The following is a 19,730-nucleotide window of genomic DNA, read 5'->3' on the forward strand; positions in this document are numbered from 1 at the left end:
AAATTCCAATTTCAATGTTCATTAATAAAGTTATGCTAGAATGTAGCCATGCTTGCTTGTTTATATATTGTCTGTGCCGGCTTTCCGGCTATCAAAATTATATAGCAGAATTGAGTGCTTGTGACTGACACTGGATTGCCCACAAATCTTAAAATATTTGCTATCTAACCCACCAGCCACTCCTTGGAAGGAAGATTGGGCAATCTACATCCCTGGTGATACCACCTTGGAAACCCAAGGAGGGGTCGCTATGAGTCAGGTCGGACTTGACAGCAGATAACAACACAACAACATTCCTTTATAATAGGAGCCTGCTGGTGCAGTAGTTAAGTGCTCAGCAATTGTCAGTTCAGGGGGTTAAACCCACCAGGTACCCTGAGGAAGAAAGATGTCACAGTCCTCTTCCGTAAAGTTTTACAGCCTTGGAAACCCTATGAGGCAGTTCTGCTCTGTCCTGCTGGGTTGCTGTGTCTCTGTGAGTGAGAATTGACTTGAAGGCAACTCGATTTTTTTTTTTTTTTTCCTTAAGCCCTGCCTAAGGTACTTGACTGCTAACCAGAAGGCTGGCGGTTCAAACCCACCAGCCACTCCTCAGGAGGAAGTTTGGGCAATCCTACTTCTGTAGTGATATTGCCTTGGAAACCCAAGAAAGGGTCACTATGAGTCAGGACCGACTCGATGGCACATAACAACAACAACACAACAAGCCCTTTATGGAAGAAATTTGCTAATTATAAAGAAAAAGGTTGGATGTAGAGCACAAATGTCTAGATGTTCATATCTGGACATATCGATCAGTGCTTCATCCTTATTTCTCATGCCAGCTATAGAATCAGTCTAGGTAGGTATGGGATGACTCATACTGGCCTATGAGGTAAATCAGATGTATTGCAGTAATGTAAGTATACTTTGCTTGGACTAGTTAACCAAGCCTAAGGTATTTTCCTGTGAAAAATGATGGCATATATAACCTCATATAATCAAATTTAGTGTTCCCTGATAGTAGTTTTCCTCATTATAAGTCTAAATAATATAATTTTAAAAAAGATTAAGCACAGTCATTTCCACTGGAAAAGAGTTTAGATTAATCTTATTGACAATCATTTGTTGCAGAACTCAGATATAAAATAATTAAGATAATATTTGACAATAAATTGTTAATGAGTTTAATTTGTCATTACAAAATGGACGTTAAAAAGTTATGTGTTAAGGCGTAAGGTTGTAGGCACTTCTTGGCCACAGCCAGCTACCCAGAGGGAGTGAATAGTTGGACTTGTGTGCCCAGGACCATAGTCACAGGGTCATCACACTCAATTGGCATAACATACTACACAAAAACATTGTTCTACACCCTACTTTGGTGAGTAGTAACTGGGATCTTAAAAGCTTGCAAGTGGGCATCTAGATGCAACGATGGGTCTATCCTCATCCAGAAAAAAGAAGAATGAAGGAAATGAAAGACACATGGAAACAATTAGTCCAGGCAACTGGTATACCATGTGATCCTCAGCCTATACAACTCTGAGACCAGAAGAACTAGATGGTGCCCGGCTACCACTGTCAATCACTCGGAGGGGGATCTCTGTAGGAGATCCTGAATAGAGTGAGAGAACTGTGGAACAAAACTCAAAATCATTCAGAAAAAAAGGACCAGGTTTGCTGGTCTGATAGAGCTTTATGGAACCACTGAGAATATGGCCCTTAGTTGCCTGAATTGAACCCACTCCTGGGGCTTCCAGCCAAACAAAAGACAGGCATATGAGCAGAACATTTACATTAGGTAGATACATTCCTTGGAGAGAACAATCATGGGAGACTAGAAGGGCTGTGTATGAACAGGGAGACAGCTCGGGGGGAAGACAGGGAAGAGGTAACTATGGGGAGGAAATAAGAGGGGAGCTGTTGTATTGTGGGAAATTGTAGTAAATGTCATGAGACAAAACGTATGTGAGCTGCTGTATTACAGGAAAGTGAATTTTCTCTGTGATCTTTCACTAGCCCCTAAAAAAGATTATCATATGTTATACCTTAAGCTCTTTGAAAATAAGGTTAATCATTATGTTCAGAGATATTTTGCCTATTTTTTTAATTGAATTTATTTGACTTTGCAAAAAAAAAGTTATGTGTTTATTTATTTATTATAAAAACCTACAGTTTAGTGATGGGAGCCTCTTACGTTTTTTTTTTTTTAATCATTTTTTTTTGTTTTGTTTTGTTTATTTTCCTGTCTTTTAAAATTGTTAAGAAAATGTGGGCAAAAGAAAAAGGTGAAAAGTGATCTGATTTAAGGAAACTTCAAAGAAAAATCACATGAGCTTTAGATTTAGATTATTCAAGGACCTCTGCTGGCCTAGTGCCTAAGGCATTTGAGTACTAACCAAAAGGCTGGCGGTTGAAACCCACCAGCCACTTCTCATATGGAAGATTGGGCAATCTACTTCTGTAGTGCTAGTGCCTCAGAAACCCAAGAAGGGGTCTCTATGGGTTGGATCTGACTTGATAGCAGTGAGTTTGGTTTGGTTTGGTTGGTTAGATTATTCAAGATTTTAGATTAATATCTGTTTCTAAATTTTTAGTTCTTATTTCCTTTCAGACTTTGATTAATTACTATTGTCAAGAGAGATATTTCCATCATGTGCTAATTGTTGCCAGTGAAGGAATTAAGAGATACGGCAGTGACCCAGTCTTCAAGTTTTATCATGCTTATGCTACATTAATGGAAGGTATGTGCTAATTATTAAACACGCTCCCACAATTTTAATTTCTTTCTTTGCACTATGAACCCTTTTTCACATCATAATCTTTTGATTTTCAGGTAAAATTCAAGAAGCTCTTCGAGAATTTGAGGATATTAAAAATAAACAAGATGTATCACTTTGTTCTTTAATTGCACTGATATATGCCCATAAAATGAGCCCTAATCCAGGTATAGTATTTAAGTACAAGGCTTAGGACAATTTGTCCTACTCAATTCCTTTTGATTTTTTTCTATATTATAACATTCAGTCTGATCAAACTATTATATAGTGTCTCTAGAAACAGTTTATATCATGTGTGCTTTATCTTCCTGACAAGGATTAAGAAGTTGGTAAGTTCATCAGCCACAAGGAATATATATGCAGTGTAGGGAATTACTTAATATGGCTCTTCTAACCATAATGTTTGTAACTTCCACCAAATGGTTGTTGTTGTTGTTGTTATGTGCCGTCGAGTCAGCCCTGACTCATAGCAACCCCTCCTTGGGTTTCCGAGGCAGTATCACTACGGAAGTAGGATTGCCCAACCTTCCTTCCGGGGAGTGGGCTGGTGGGTTTGAACCGCCAGCCTGCTGGTTAGCAGTCAAGTGCCTTAGCCACTACGCTACCAGAGCTCCAATACTGTACAAATGTTAGATGCTTATGGCCCACAAAAGGGATTAGATAGCTTCTTAATAATGTAAGTAAGGTGCATGGCAGCCTTGTGGGGCTGGGACCATGCAGATAATGTGTATGGAACCCTAACATGGGGATTGGACTGATTTTGCCATCCTGCTAGGCTTAAAATGAGCCATCCAGGTGGGAAAGGGGTGCGGGGGAGCTGTCTACCACCAACAAAAAGAGACAGGAGCAGAGGAACCTCTTAGATCCAGGAGACAAAGCTGTAACACCAGAGGCGGTGAGAAATAGTAGCAGCAGAGGCAGCAGAACCAAGAGACAGCACAAGACAGTAGAGTGGGCTTCCTGACACACAGTGAAAAAAACCTGAGAGCCTTTGGTCAAGAGGCTTTCTGCCAGAGTGGGGTGCCCCTGGACACATGGTAGAGCTAGGTTTGTCTACCCATGGAGGTTAAGAGCTGGATGTGTTTAAGCCAAGGCCTGCTGGCAGACAGGGGATCCTCTGGGCACTTAAGAGCTAAAGGAGCTTTGTAACACTTGCCAGAGCAGGGCAGAGGTCAAGGAGCAATGAAGCCAAGGACCAGAGAGAGGTGTGCCCATAGGCATGGCTGAAAAGAGGCTGTCCTGATTGAAAAACTATCCTGAGTCATTTCTGAGTGTGTTTTTTCCCTAATAAACCCCATAATTATAGTACAGGCTGTGAGTTCTCTGTGACCATTGCAATGAATTATCAAATCCAGAACCCATCATAGGAGTAGAACGTTCTGTAAGAGGAACATTTGGCATCAGAATTGATAAAAGATTGGAGGGTAGAGGCATGTCTGACATCTGTCCCATAGGATGGCCTTGGGCTGTTGATCTTGATCCTCCTCCCTCCTGGTGAAGTTAGAAGAGGACACATGCCTCTCCCAGGCCATTGGTAGAATATGTTGTTGTTGTTGTTGTTATGTGCCGTCGAGTCAGCCCTGACTCATAGCGACCCCTCCTTGGGTTTCCGAGGCAGTATCACTATGGAAGTAGGATTGCCCAACCTTCCTTCCGAGGAGTGGCTGGTGGGTATATATCTTAGACTATTTCATATTGGAAGCTCTAGTGGTGTAGTGCCTAAGACATTTGACTGCTAACCAGAAGCTTGGCAGTTCAAACCCACTACGCATTCCTCGGAAGGAAAATTGGGCAAACTACTTCCATAGTCTTGGAAACCCAAGGAAGGGTTGCTATGAGTCAGATCCAACTTGATGGCAGTGATTTTATTTATTTATTTATTTATTTTTTGGTGTTTTCATATTCCTTACATCCTATGGCATAGGTTTTATTAGTTCATAGGGGTTATTTGAATTAACCTAAAGATGAATTAAAATGAAAAAAAAAAACGCACTGCTGTCGAGTCGGATCTGACTCTATCTATGTATAGTTTATGTCTTTAACTATATCTCAAGCTTCTTGAAGGTCTTTACATCCCCCTAGGTGAGCTAGCTGTTCAAGATATTTAGCAGATTTTCTGCCACTAACTGGTTGAAAGATATGACTAGATTATGGAAGGAAGATTGCACATAAAGAAGCAATTAATTAAAGTTGTGTGAACTGTCTTAGTTTATTGGCTTAGCAAGAATAGCCAAATTATACACAAAAGAAATAGAGTTATATCATTCCATACATATCCAGTAATGGCTAGTAGGCTTATAAATATGGATCCTGTTTCAAATGACTAAGATGATAACTGTTTGTTACAGAATGGTTTCTTTAATACTAGACATAATTTTTTTCCTTAGCAGAGTGTTGCATACCTTGCTTACCCCACATACATATGCACAAATCCATAAAAAGTAATGTAAAACAGTATGTTTAGCAATTAAACACAACAATTTGCTTCAGTGCCAGGTGTCATTAAAAGATACAAAAGAATTTTAAGAAGTCCATTTCCTTAATTTCATAATTTAGTTGAGCAAAATATAAAAACTAAAAAGATTAAATTTCAACATTATTAAATAGTAAAACTATTTAAATACTGCCTGGTCCTGTACCAGCCTCACAATCCTTGCTATGTTTGAGCCCATCATTGCAGCCACTGTGTCAGTCCATCTCGTTAAGGATCTTACCCTTTTTCATTGACCCTCTACTTTACAAGCATGATATCCTTCTCTAGGGAGTGGTCCCTTCTGACAACGTGACCAAAGTAGGTAAGATGAAATCTGGCCATTCTCGCTTGTAAGGAGCATTCTGGCTGCATGTCTTCCAGGCAGATTTTTTTCGATCTTCTGGCAGTCCATTGTATTTTCAGTATTCTTCACCAGTATCACAGTTCTCTGAGAAGCAGGCCATCTATTTAAGAGAGCAGTTGAGCAGTCAGTATTGAATTATCAAAATAAATAGTAATTGTATTACTTTTTCACAGGTCATGAGCAAAACTTGGCATATTTGTACATTTTAGAATTGGATTTGGAAGTCATATAATTTGAGTACTAGTTCTAGATCTGTACCCTGTACTCTAGATGGGAGCTCTGGTAGCATAGTGCCTAAGGCACTTAGTTGCTAACCAGAAGGCTGGTGGTTCAAACCCACCAGCCACTCCCCAGAGGGAAGGTTAGGCAATCTACTTCCGTGGTGGTAACGCCTCGGAAATCCAAGGACGGGTTGCTATGATTTGGATCCGACTCCATGATAATGGTTGCGTTTTTTTTTTTTTTTTGCAGTTAGTTCTAGATATGCTTTTTGAAGTTGCATCATTTTTGAATAATTACACTTTTTCAAGTCTTACTATTAAAAATCATTTGCATGTAAAGCTTTTAGGTTGTGGGAAAGGCATGTACTATGGAGCTATAATGTCCATTATAGTGGTTGTTAACCACGGGTCGCTGCTGAGCACTTGAATTGTGTCTAGTTTGATGAACAAACTTTTACATTTTATTTCATTCTAATTGATTTAAATTGAAAGTTGATGTTCAATTCAGTTATGTAAAAAACTTTTAAGTATGTTTGAAATGGCTTGAGTTTTGTGAATCTATTTTTTCAACTGTAAATTTTATGAACTCCAAGTACAATCAAGTATTTCTGATGAAAATTTAGCATGGAAAATACACCCAGTTTCAAAGACTTAGTAAGAAAAAAGTGCAAGTTATTCCATTATTAATTTTTATATCAATTATACGTTGAAACAAGGAGCTCTGGTGGCTAGTGCCTAAGGCATTTGCTTGCTAACCAGAAGGTTGGTGGTTCATACCCACCAGCCACTCCATGGAAGGAAGATAGGGTAATCTACTTCTGCAAAGATTTACTGCCTTGGAAACCCAGTGGCGGTTGCTATGAGTCAGAATTGACTCGATGGCAATGAGTTTTTTTTTTTTAATATGTTGAATATGAAAATAATATCTTGAAAATATTGTGTTAAATATTAAATTAATTTCACCTGTTTCTTTTTACTTTTTTAAATGTAACTATTAGAAAATTTTAAATTGTGCATATAGTTTGTATTTGATTTTTCTTGGTGCTGCTATAGAGAGAGCAGAACTGAATTCCCTGTCCTGATACTCATGTGGCCTATTACAAACATTGGTCTAGTGTTTAATTTTTATTTAACGACTTTTTCTCCTCTCAGATAGAGAAGCTATTCTGGAATCAGATGCTAAAGTGAAGGAACAACGGAAGGGAGCTGGACAGAAAGCTTTGTACAATGCAGGCTTATTTTTATGGCACATTGGTCGTCACGATAAGGCGAGAGAATATATTGACAGAATGATCAAAATGTCAAGTAGTGGTAAAGAGGTAACTGATTTTCTTAATTTGAAACAGTTACATTAAAGAAGCTTACTTATATGTTCAGTAGTATCTGATATTTCTTTGTTATTACTCTGTTCTCACTTTATAAATGATAGCTTTTATTTTAATATTTCATTATATTGAAAATTGTCTCTAAGAGTGCTTATCAAAGTTGACTTGATGACAGTGGATTTGTTTGTTTTGGAAGGTTGTTTATTTTTGTGCTATTTATTAACTTAAAAAGCTGTCCACTTCATTCTGTTTCTCCCTTTCTTCCTCTTTTCCCTCTATCTCTCCTTATTAAACAGCTTTAGGTACAAAGCACCATTCTTTGTACTATAAATAATACAAAGTCAAGGAATATATAAACTTTCATGAATGAATAATCTACTAGTGGCATAGAGCACATATCCAGCTAATATTATAATGAAAAAATTTTAAATGGTACAGGAGAGGTATAATTGAAGTGCTTGAGAAAATAATAACATTTGTTGCTTTCTTACTTTGTGCTATTTTAAGTACTTAAGGAATGATCACATCTGTGTTAAGAACAGTTTCTTGACGGAATCAACATAAAAGATGAATACTCTTTCAGTAGGCAGATGTTAGGAAAAAAGGAATATATACTCCTAAGGGGGGAAGTAATAGATAGAAGTGGAAAACACAATACATGTTGGTTCTGAGATGAGAACCTCAAATTTAACCAGAACATGGGGGAAATGATGAAGAGTTGGAGAAAAGAGTGAAGAGATGGATTGGGGTGAATTGAAGGAACTTGACCTCTAGGTACACAAGTTTGTATCTAATTGAATAGGCAATTGTTCTGGTTACTTCATGCTGCTCTGACAAGAATATACCACAAGTGGGATCGCTTGAACAAACGGGTTTATTCTCTTACAGTTTGGGAGGCTAGAAGTCTGAGTTCAAAGTGCCAAGCTCTAGGGGGTGTATGAAAGCCCCTTGACCTTGGGCTTCAGCTCTGCCTCTTGATCCCAGCACACTGAAGCTAGAGGCGTCTCTTCACTCAGGCAGCTACTGGCTGCTGAGGCTAAGAAGCCCAAGATCGACAAATAAAATGGCACAGGCCTGATGTTACCAAACCACACAATAGGCCATTAATTCAAGTCCATTGAAAGTCCCAGGATGGGCAGAGCATGGGAGGCTGCTGAACAATGATGTGGCTACATGCAGGGTTCAAGCATGCCATAAGCTAGAGACCATTCCCAAAGCTGTTTCTTATATACGAGAAGCAGACCACATACCCAAAGACAGCTACTCAGCTGCTCACAGTAGATTCCACCATGGAGTTGATTACAAGTCTCATCATAGGGAATGCTACATCCAGCTGCCCAGCTACTCAACCAGGCCTCGCCAAGTTGACACGCAAACTTAACCAACACAGCAATTATTTTACTGGCTTAGTCTCACTTTTAGCACTAAAGGGATATACGACATGCTTCTTAACTAATATCGAACAAAGAAATCATCTTTGAGGCTGAAATTCATAATGTAGTATCCAAAACTTTAGGCTGACAAGGATTCAAAGGCTGTTTCACTGTTCAGATTTTTGTTTGATAGAGTACTTTGTGTTACTAATTATAATAGAGGACATTAGAAATAATTTATTTTACAGGGACAGATTTTGAGAGCGTGGCTTGATATTACAAGAGGAAGAGAACCTTATACTAAAAAAGCATTAAGAAATTTTGAAGAGGGATTACAAGATGGAAATGATATTTTTGCTCTACTGGGTAAGGTAAGTTGGAGTGAGAGTAAATAAATCATACTCTTGAAGTGATATCTTTGCTCCTTAACACTCTAAAGAGGTCTTTTGCAGCAGATTTGCCCAGTGTAATATGACATTTGATTTCTTGACTGCTCCTTCCAAGGGTGTTGATTGTGGATCCAAGGAAAATGAAATATGACAACTTCAATCTTTTCTCCACTTATCATGAGGTTGCTTATTGGTCCATTTGTGTGGATTTTTTCCCTTTATGTTGGGGTGTAATCCATACTGAAGACTAGTTTTTGATCTTTATTAGTAAGTACTTCAAGTCATCTTCACTTTCAACAAGGAAGGTTGTATCATCTGCATATCAGAGGTTGGTAATAAGTCTTCCTCCAATCCTGATGCTGCATTCTTCTTAATATAGTCCAGCTTCTCATATTATTTGTTCAGCATATAGATTGACTAAGTATTGTGAAATAAACAACCCTGACTCACATACTTTCTGATTCTAAACCATGCCGTATCACATTGTTCTGTTTGAATGACAGCCTGTTGGTCTGTGTACAAGTTCCTCATGAGCACAATTAAGTGTTCTAGAATCTCCATTTTTCCCAATGTTACCCATAATTCATTATCCACACAGTCATATGCCATGCATAGTCAATAAAACAAAAGTAAAAATCTTCCTGGTATTCTTTGCTTTCATCCAAGATCAGCAGTGATGTCCCGCATTCTATATCCTTTCTGAATCCAACTTGAATTTCTGAAAGTTCCCTGTCAATATACTGCTGCAACCAATTTTAAATTATTTTCAGAAAAATTTTACTTGCATACAATATTAATTATTTTGTTTTATAATTTCCACATTATTTTGGATCACCTTTCTTTGGAATGGGCACAAATATCAATCTTTCAGTTAGTTAGCCAGGTAGCTGTCTTCCAAATTTCTTGGCATGAACAAGTAAGTGCCTCTAGTGCAGCATATGTTTGTTGAAACATCTCAGTAGGTATTCTATTGAATCCTGGAGCCTTGTTTTTTTACCAGTTCTTTCAGTGCAGCTTGGACTTTTTCCTTTAATCCCATTGGCTCTCGATCATATGCTACCTCCTGAAATGGTTGAATATCAGCCAGTACTTTCTGGTGCAGTGACACTGTATTCTTTCCATCTTCTTTTGGTGCTTCCTGCATCATTCAGTTTTTTGCCTATGTTGTTGTTAATTGGAGGTTTGAATTTTTTCTTTGGCTCTTTCAGCTTGAGAAATGATGAGCATGCTCTTCTCTTTTGTTTTTCTAACTTCAGATCTTTGTACATTTCAATATTTTATCTTCTTGAGTTGCCCTTTGGAATCTTCTGTTCACCTCTTTCATGTAATCATTTCTTCAGTTTCCTTTAGCTGTTCTCCTGTCAAGAGCAAGTTTCAGAGTCTCTTCTGATACCCATTTTGGTCTTTTCTTCCTTTCCTGTTTTTTAATGATCTTTTGCCTTCTTCACATATGGTGTTCTTGATGTCTTCTTAAATTCTGGGTAGGTCTTATATGTTTTTTTTTTTTTTCTTTTTCCTTTTAAACCATATTTATTTATTTGGTTCATTCATTCTTTCCTCAACAGATATTTATCATGTACCTCATATGTGTAAGGCTTCACCCTAGGCACTAGGGATACCCTAAACAAAACAAACCTCTTGGTTTTATGGACCTGATATTCTAGTAGTAGAGATAGACAATAAATAAGTAAATTATATTTTAGAAGGTTATAAATGCAGTAGAAAAGTAAAGGAGGAAAAAGAGGATGATGAGTGCTGAGTGTCAACTTGCAGAAATGTCAGAAGTGGCATATGAGCAACGACTTATAGGAGATGTGGATATCTGGGGAAAGTAGCCCTGTGGACATCTGGGGGAGGCCATTGCAAATAGAAGAAATAAGAAGGCTTGAGGGATGTTCAAGGAATAGCAAGAAAGCTGGGAGTCTGCAGTGCAAAGAGTGAGGACAGGAGAAGGAGAGGCTAGAGGGAAAGAAGAGGGCAGGTGTGGGGCAGTTGGATGTGGGGAGGGAGGAGAGATTGGGCCAATTCTGTGGGGCCTTTGGCTTTTATTTGAGTGTGAGAGGGAGCCACTGCAAAGGTTTGCGCAAAGAACTAACATCATCTGACTTACATGTGACAGATGAGCAATTGACAAGGGTCAGTAGAAATCATTGGTGAGTAGAAATATTTCATTTAAACCCTTTCTAGGATCCTTATTGCTGCCTTCTGAATGCCCTATTTTTTATTAGTTTTTTAACTTTAATTCACTGAGAAGAATTTAAATTGTTATGTTAAGAAAGGCAGTGTATTAGAAAAGTACTAATTTGGGAGAAAAAACTGGAAAAAGAGGAGAGGATTAGGGTTTTGGCTAATTAATATCCCCACATCACTCTTCCTGTCAGCTTCTGTTGCAAGTTTTCATGTTTTTGCCACCAATGCATCTGGTATTCAGGCTTGTTGGACTCAAGTTTTACCTCATGATAATGCTATGGGAATTGGGCATTTGGCAAGTTTTGATTTTTTTTTTTTTTTAAGAAGTTTTTCTTGATCATTTCTCCTTATCTCTATTCTGTAGAGAAAAACTAGTTGATAATCATCTAGGGTAGGACTATTTCAGGGAATAATATAAGCAGCTTAGGAGGGAATTACCTTTTTCCTTTAGTGTGAAGATTGGTTTAAATTATTTGTTGTATAGGCCATTCCAATGATGTATTTATTATAATTTATATTCCAGTTAATTCACAAGGAGGACTACATTAGTTTCAGTCCAACCTAACTTTTTGTTGTTGTTGTTAAGTGCCATTGAGTCGGCTCCAACTCCAGCGACGCTGTGTGCAGTAGAATGAAACACCGCCTGGTGGTGTGCCATCTTTACAGTCCTTGCTGTACCTGAGCCCATCGTTGCAGCCATTGTTCCAGTGCATCTTGTTGAGGGTCTTCCCCTTTTTCACTGACTCTCCCCTTTACCAAGTATGATACCCTTCTCCAGGAAATGGTCCCTTCTGAAACCTAACATTTAGCTTAGCGTTATCTCATGCTCTGAATTCATAGGGGAGATGACAGTCTAAGGAAGAATATTAAATATGAACATACATCAGGTCTTTGCAACATGATTTTCCTATTTTGCAGTACTAACTCTTCAGGCATGTTCCAAGGACAAATGTAATTTTAAAAATTGGTCTACATTAATCTCTTTTATTGCCAACTATTTAGGAACTTAATTAGTAGTATTTCACTTTGACATACTCAGTGGCATCTTTGGATGATTCTCATACTTTCCTTTAATCTTGTGGGAATATAATCTAAAACTGATTTTAGGAATATATTACAATTTTGCTATAGATCTGCTGACACCAGATGATTTTTCACCAAGATATACCAGGACGAAATTTATTGAAAAATTGAGAAGCAATTTTTTAAAAAATCTAGTATGTCATAAATGTGTGTTATTTGTTTTTAAAGTTCTATCAGTAATTATTTAAGCTTTAGTTTTTTCTTGTTATGAAAGTGCATGGACATTGTAAAACAAAAAATTCAGAAAATACAGTAACATCTGCATGAGAAAATAAATACCACTGTCTAGAGATAACAGACATGACATCTCTTCATATCAATAAATATTGATCTGTAAATCTGCATAATCACTTGTAATGGCTACTAAAATTCTATTAAATAGATACGCTATAACTTAATTCTTCATGTTCGTTTTTGTTTATTTTTTTCTGTTATAACTGAATAATTCTGCCATATATCATCTGCATACTTCCTTATGGTCTAGTCCAATTATTTCCAGAAGGTAAATTCCCAGAAGTGAAGTTGTTGATGAAGAGGGAATTTGAATTTTATTTTGCATGTTGTTTAGAATCATACTTCTTTAAGCTGTATTTAAATCTGTTGTTGTTGTTGTTATGTGCCATCGAGTTGGACCCGACTCATAGCAACCCCTCTTTGGGTCAAGATTGCCCCATCTTCCTTCTGAGGAGTGGCTGGTGGGTTTGAACCACCAGCCTTCTGGTTAGCAGTCAAGTGCCCTAGGCACTACGCTACCAGCGCTTCCAAAAAGGAAAAAAAAAGATTCAGAATTATTTAGATTCAGATGCTAATTGTTACTAGAAATATTTTATTCTGAAAAGATAAAGTGAAAACAATTTTTGCTGAATGGTTTTTCTAAAAATATTTTTTAATATTTTATCCTGAATTTATATTTCTTCGGTTATTTAAAAGTAGAATTTTAAATGCAGTTGCTTATATAAAATATTTTTATAGTTCTGTAAGTTTTTAAATTTTTATTCCAATAAAAACTTATTTTGTTTTTTTATTATAAAAGTGGTAATTGTTCCTATAGAAAAGTCAAAATATAAAAATATAGGAGGTTTTCAACACCAGTCATTCTTCCTGCTGGGGGTAACTGTTATAAAAACCTTGATTTATATGATCACTATTTTGATATCACTTTTTTTTTTTTCTGTCTGTAGGCACAGTGCCTGGAGATGCGTCAGAATTACTCTGGTGCTCTGGAGACTGTGAACCAGATAATTGCACACTTTCCAAGCTTCCTTCCTGCTTTTGTAAAGAAAATGAAATTACAACTAGCCTTGCAAGATTGGGACCAGACAGTTGAGACAGCACAAAGGTTAAGTTAAAAAAATATGTATAACATTAACATCTTTGGATCTTTGGTAGTTACAGTTTTGAGAAGAACATCTTTATATAATTTTTTGTTGTAATTTTTAAATTTAATTTTTGAAAATAGTATGGAACTGAGGAATAACTCTTAACATTGCATTGCTTTTGAGAAATGATTAATTGATTTACATAAATATCCAAACACTTAGTATACTAAGGCAGATGCTGTTTCAGGCGAAGGACAAATATCCCTTCCCTCATGAAGCGGAGGAACCATGTAAGAAGCAACACAAGTAGGTAAATTATGTACTATGCTAAAAAGTTATAAGTGCTATGGGGAAAGGATAAAGCAGAAAAGTGAAATAGGGAGTTCAGAGGTTCGATTTTATGGAGTTGGGGAAGGCCACATTGAGAAGATGGCATTTGAACAAAGACCTGAAGAAGGTAAGGAGTAAGCCATGCAGATATCTGGGAGAAGACTTTACAGAAAGAAGAAAAAGCAGGTATGAAGGCCTCGAGGCAGGAGTATATACCATGTCAAGGACTAGAAAGGAAGAGAGAAACAGGAGCGGATAGTGAGACCAGAGAGGAAATGTGGGAGGGAAAGGAGGTACCAGCTCATGAAGGGTCTTATTAGCCATTGTAAGGATTTTGATTTTTCTTCTGAAATGGAAGCTCACTGGATGGTTCTGAGCACAAGAGTGACATGACTTGTATTTTGAAAGAATCATCTGTGTTGAGAACAGGCTTTGTGGAAGGGCACAATGGCAGAAGCAGGGAGACAATTTTTCAAGCTGTGGCAGTAATCTAAATGAGAAACGTTAGTGGTAGGGATCAGGATGGTTGTGAAAGGTTGAGAAGTATATTTTGACTAGGAGGATGAGAGAAAGAAAAGAGATGAGGGCATTTCCCAAGTTTTTGGCCTGAATAACTATAATACTAACAGTTCTGCTTAAATTGCTGTAATATGCTCAGATGCAAAAAGCAGATGGAGGTGGCATCTTCTGACCTCCTCTAACTTCACAAGAGGTCAACAGAATCACCATCAGCAGTCTAGGGCTTATTTCTGTGAGGGCAGACATGCCACCACCCTCCAGCCCTTTTACCAACTCTGACACCAACCATCCCTCCCATGGCGCTCTCTCCTCCTCTGCTGGGTTTGATAATTCATAGCAATGGCCACAGAGAACTCATGGAAAATACTCGTGAGTATGGGGTTTATTAGGGAAGTAACAGGCTACAGTTCAGGTTCAGGAATGTGCTCAGGATACAGTTCTTTGATCAGGACAGTCTCTCTTCTGCTGTGCCCTCAGTCTCATCTCTCTGGCCCTTGGTCTCTTGGCCTGGCCTCTGTCCTACTTGGGCAAGTGTTACAGAGCTCTTTTAGCTTTGCCGATAGGTACATCTAGGTGTGCCCCACTCCACCAGCAAGCCTCCTGCCCAAGGGCACTCAGCTCTCACTCTGTGGGCTGGAAAGCCCAGTGCTCTGTCTTGTGCCTCTTGTTCCCATTGCCACTGTCTCTCAGACTGGTGTCTCTCTGCCAAGGAGGTCCAGCAAAGGTATCTCTGGTCCAGGGACATGCTCCACTTCACTTCCAGCTCTTCTCTCTTGATGGCAGTGAAATCCCCCTTTTCTGCCTCTAGGAAAGCTCATTTTAAACCTAGCAGAGTGACAAACCAACCAGTCCCAATATTAGAGTTATATACACCTTATTTGCATGGTCCCACCCAGTTCAGTCCCAGCATTAGAGTTCCATACACCTTATTTGCATGGTCCCACCCAGTGATCTGGTGGAAGTCACAAAGACCATGGCTAGAAAAGTCATACCAAGTAATCCACTGTACCACACTGGCACATACCTATACACATTGCCATTGAGTCCATTCTGACTCAGCAACATTGTAGGACAGTAGAATTACCCCACAGGGTTTTCAAGGCTGTAAAGCTTTATAATAGCGCACTGCTACATCTTTCTCCCATGGAGTGGCGTATGGCTTCAAACCATTGACCTTTCAGTTGGCAGCCTAGTGCTTAACCCTGTGCCACCAAGGTTCTTCCTAGCACGTTGTTCGCTGTTGTTGTCATGTGCTGTCGAGTTGGCCCCGACTCATAGCGACCCCTCCTTTGGTTTCCAAGGCAGTATCACTATGGAAGTAGATTGCCCAACCTTCCTTCCAAGGAGTGGCTGGTGGGTTTGAACCGCCAGCCTTCTGGTTAGCAGTCAAGTGCCTTAGGCAGTACACTACCAGAGCTCCTCCTAGCACATAGAAAATGTTATTTATCCTGATGACAGTCCTAAGAGGTAAGTTGCATTAGTATCTCCATTTTATAAATGAATAGAAGCTAAGGCATAGTTAAGTTGTTTATCCAAAAGTAACACAGCTAGTTAATGGTGGAGTCAGGATTCAAATCCCTAGTGGTCTGGCCCCAAATCTGTGCTCTTAATCATTACGCTGTTCTCGAAGGATGAGGTTACCTTTAACTGAATGAGGGGAATGTGGAAGGGGATGGTTTTAGAGGGGAGGTCAGGAATTTGGTTTGGACATAATAAGTTTGGATGCCTTTTAGAAATCAAAGTAGAGCTGGATTTATGAGTAGGCAGTTGGATGTCTGAATCTGGGTATCTGTCTTTATCTGGGGATAAATATTTGAAAGTCACTGGCACGTAGATGCCATGTAAAGCCATGAGACTGAGAATAAATCTGTTAAGAGTCACAAATTGATAGTTTCTGACTAACAAATGAATGAAAGTTACTTAAATAATAACTGAAATTACAGAAAAAATGTATTTCACAGGTGATACCAATAAGCTTTTAAAAATAGGTTGTCTCAATAGAACTTATGCAAAAATTAGGCAGGATATGTTCAAGATATAGACTGGGCATAAATTACATAGAAACTCACCTTTACTTTAAAATTGGTGGGTGTGTTCTTCATCAAGAGGCTCATAATGCTTTGTTGTTTTTTTTTGTGTGTGATTTTAGCATGTTGAGGAGGGATTATAATGTAGTTATATTTGAATTATCATTCTTCATTTCTTAGCTGGAATACTTTTACAGAGAAACCTCATGGTACATTTCATGTAAGGAAAGAACGATGAAGTCTTTTTCTTTATTTTCCTTTTTTTAAAGTTCCTAGCATCCTTCTCTGGTGACTGATTCATGGTTTGGGTTGATTTGTTTGTTTACATGACATGGATTTAAAGTTCAGTGGTTCAAGTCGTTTCAGTTACTATAATTGCTCAAATTGTCTCATTTCCGGCCTAGGAGCCTCTTCAAGTTAGTGCTAAATCTTTTGACATGATCCTTATTGCTTTTGATGGTTTTCTTACTGTTTAGTATAACAAGAGTATGAGGCCCATTTTGTGTATTTACTGCCATTTGTCTAGGGCAGTCTAATCCCTACTAGAGGGAAATGATATTTGGATGTTACAATTTGAGCGCTAGTAACTTTCTGATGTTTAGTTTTCCAGATATTTTTATCAGCACTATGGGTGTGTGGTGTATGTTTATATAATACATAAATAACACATATATATTTTGGGGGACATTTTTAAAATAAAAAAAAAATGTATTCATGTTGTATAAAGTTACTTTGTTTAATATATTAATCTGTTTCCATTCACACAGATATATTGAATTATTCTTTAACACCTAAATAGCGCTCTGTAAGGTGAACACATACTTCATTCAAATTTTCTTCATTGGTAGGCATTTTGGTTGTGTAAGATAAAAGGTTGTGTTACACTGTTGTCTATAATTCAGAGAGTTCACACACACACACACACACACACACACACACACACACACATATCTATAGGATGATTTCCCAGACAGGGATTGTTGAATCAAAGGGTATTATATTTGTTCAGATAGACTAGCCAGCTATTAAAATTAGATATAAATGTGTAACAGTTCAATACAATAGAATTTTTTTTTCCCATGTAACAGTTTTAGGTGATTATATGGCTTTCCTCCTTTAATTTATTTTAATATTGTGAATTGCATTAACAAATTTTTTTCATAGCTGGAATTCCTGTAATAAATCTACCTCACTAAGGTGAATTATTCTTTTAATATGCTGTTATGTGTGGTTAGCTGAGATTGTATTTAGGATTGCCTTAGGATTTAATGCGATCATTGGTATAATCTATTTTTTTAAACATATTTTGAAAAGATACAGAGACATTTTTTAGTGTAAATGGTGAGGTCAATAATTTTCATAAAGCAAATGTATTTTACTAATTTAAAATCACTTATTTGGACAATGGAATTATAGTGAGATCAATATATCAATTTTCCAAACCCTCAAATTAAAGAATAAGTTAAGTTTACTTCTACACTAATTGTAATGTTTTTCTACAGGTTAATGCTGCAAGATAATCAAAATGTGGAAGCACTAAGAATGCTAGCTCTTTACTACTTGTGTAGGGAGGGGAATATAGAGAAGGTAAGTTGTATTGTACTCTAAGTTCCCTTACTAAAAACATACTTAATTATACACATACCCACATACATGCACACACCTTAGAGCTTTGAAGTGCTCTTTTAGAATGTATATGAGTACTTTGTAATTAACTGATAGAAATACACCTTAACAAAGAGGCTAGCTTCTTAAATCAACTTCTTGTTGTTGTTATGTGCCGTCGAGTTGGCCCGACTCATAGCGACCCCTCCTTGGGTTTCCAAGGCAGTATCACTACAGAAGTAGAACTGCCCAATCAACTAGTAAAGTAAAATTATAGTTAAAATTACTCTTGGGCATCCCTTAAATCATCAATCACTGTATATATGGTTCTTTCTATAAAACTCATGCTGTAACATATTGATTAATGTAAGCAGTGATATTAAGGATGGATGAGTATATATGTGTCTTAGTTATCTTGTGTTGCTCTAACAGAAATATCACAAGTAGATGGCTTTAAAAAGCAAATTTATTTTCTTACAGTGTAGGAGGCTAGAAGTCTGAATTTTCAGAATGTGAGTTCTAAGGGAAAGCTTCCTCTTCCTCTCTCTGTCGGCTCTGGAGAAAAGTCTTTGTCTCCTTTCAACATTTGTGGGCCCAGTGTTCCTTGACAATCTCAGTAGGTCTTGGCATCAGTCTTCCCCTGGTCTAGAAACTTCTCAGCAGGGATCCTAGGACCAAAGAACATGCTGCACTCCCAGCTCTTTTTTCTTGGTGATTCTGGGTCCATCTGATCTCTGCTCACTTGTTTAAACTCTTATATCTCAAAAGAGATTGACTTAAGATACAGCCTAATCCTGTAGATTGTAAAGAATAAGGGAAGTTTACTTCTACACTAATTGTAATGTTTTTCTACAGGTTAATGCTACAAGATAATCAAAATGTGGAAGCACTAAGAATGCTAGCTCTTTACTACTTGTGTAGGGAGGGGAATATTGTTAACGTAACTGCCTGTAATCTGCCTAATTAACATCATAGAGGTTAGGATTTATAACGCATAGGATAGTTATTGATCTGATTTGTTATAATGGAGGATAATTATATCATACAGAGAATCATGGGCTAGCCAAGTTGACACATATTTTTGGAGGACACAATCAGAGAAATTTTCCTGGGATGTGGCCTGTATCACCTTTTATCTTACAAGAGATAAAAGAAGCAAGCAGAGAATGAGGGATCTCACTACCACCAAGAAGGAAAAGCTGGGAGCAGAGCACGTCTTTTGGACCCAGGTCCCCGTGCTGAGAACCACCTAGACACCAGGGAAGGTTGACTCCAAGACACATGGAGATCTTCATGGAACATCAGACCCACAGTTGTTGAAAGGAGACAAGGCCCTTCCCTTAAAGCCAACAGAAAGGGAAAGCCTTCCCTTAGAGCTGGAGCCCTGAATTTGGACTTTTAGCCTCCTCAGCTGTGAGAGAATAAATTTCTGTTGGTTGAAGCCATCCATTTGTGATATTTCTGCTATAGCAGCATGAGATAACTGACAAAATATGCAAAATATGATCTGTAATATTTTTATAACATTACTGAATTTGCACATGTTAAATGAGTTTAAGATGAAATACATTTTACCTTAGAATAAGGTATATCTGTTTCTCTAGTAGTGAAACACATTGGCTATATACTGAATTATGAAGTACCAACATCCAATCTATAGCAAATGGTATTATATAGTAGTAGATTTGGATTGCATTTAGAATGATTAAATTGGTTAACATGATGTTGTTGTTGTTGTTATGTGCCGTCAAGT

General features: G+C 37.7%; 1 protein-coding gene across 1 annotated transcript in view; it reads left to right on the forward strand.

Moving 5' to 3' along the window:
• The window catches only part of TTC21B (tetratricopeptide repeat domain 21B), a 109,781-nt gene that overhangs the window by 3,377 nt on the left and 86,674 nt on the right, over nucleotides 1–19,730 (forward strand). The window contains exons 2-7 of the mRNA XM_007947718.2: nucleotides 2,594–2,723; nucleotides 2,816–2,926; nucleotides 6,970–7,136; nucleotides 8,764–8,886; nucleotides 13,359–13,516; nucleotides 17,875–17,959. Coding sequence (XP_007945909.1) covers nucleotides 2,594–2,723; nucleotides 2,816–2,926; nucleotides 6,970–7,136; nucleotides 8,764–8,886; nucleotides 13,359–13,516; nucleotides 17,875–17,959 — 774 coding nt within the window. The remainder of the gene's footprint in view (nucleotides 1–2,593; nucleotides 2,724–2,815; nucleotides 2,927–6,969; nucleotides 7,137–8,763; nucleotides 8,887–13,358; nucleotides 13,517–17,874; nucleotides 17,960–19,730) is intronic.

This window comes from Orycteropus afer, unplaced genomic scaffold (genome assembly GCF_000298275.1).
Source record: "Orycteropus afer afer isolate SDZICR_OR568_19922 unplaced genomic scaffold, OryAfe1.0 scaffold00001, whole genome shotgun sequence".
In the NCBI taxonomy this organism is placed as follows: domain Eukaryota; kingdom Metazoa; phylum Chordata; class Mammalia; order Tubulidentata; family Orycteropodidae; genus Orycteropus; species Orycteropus afer.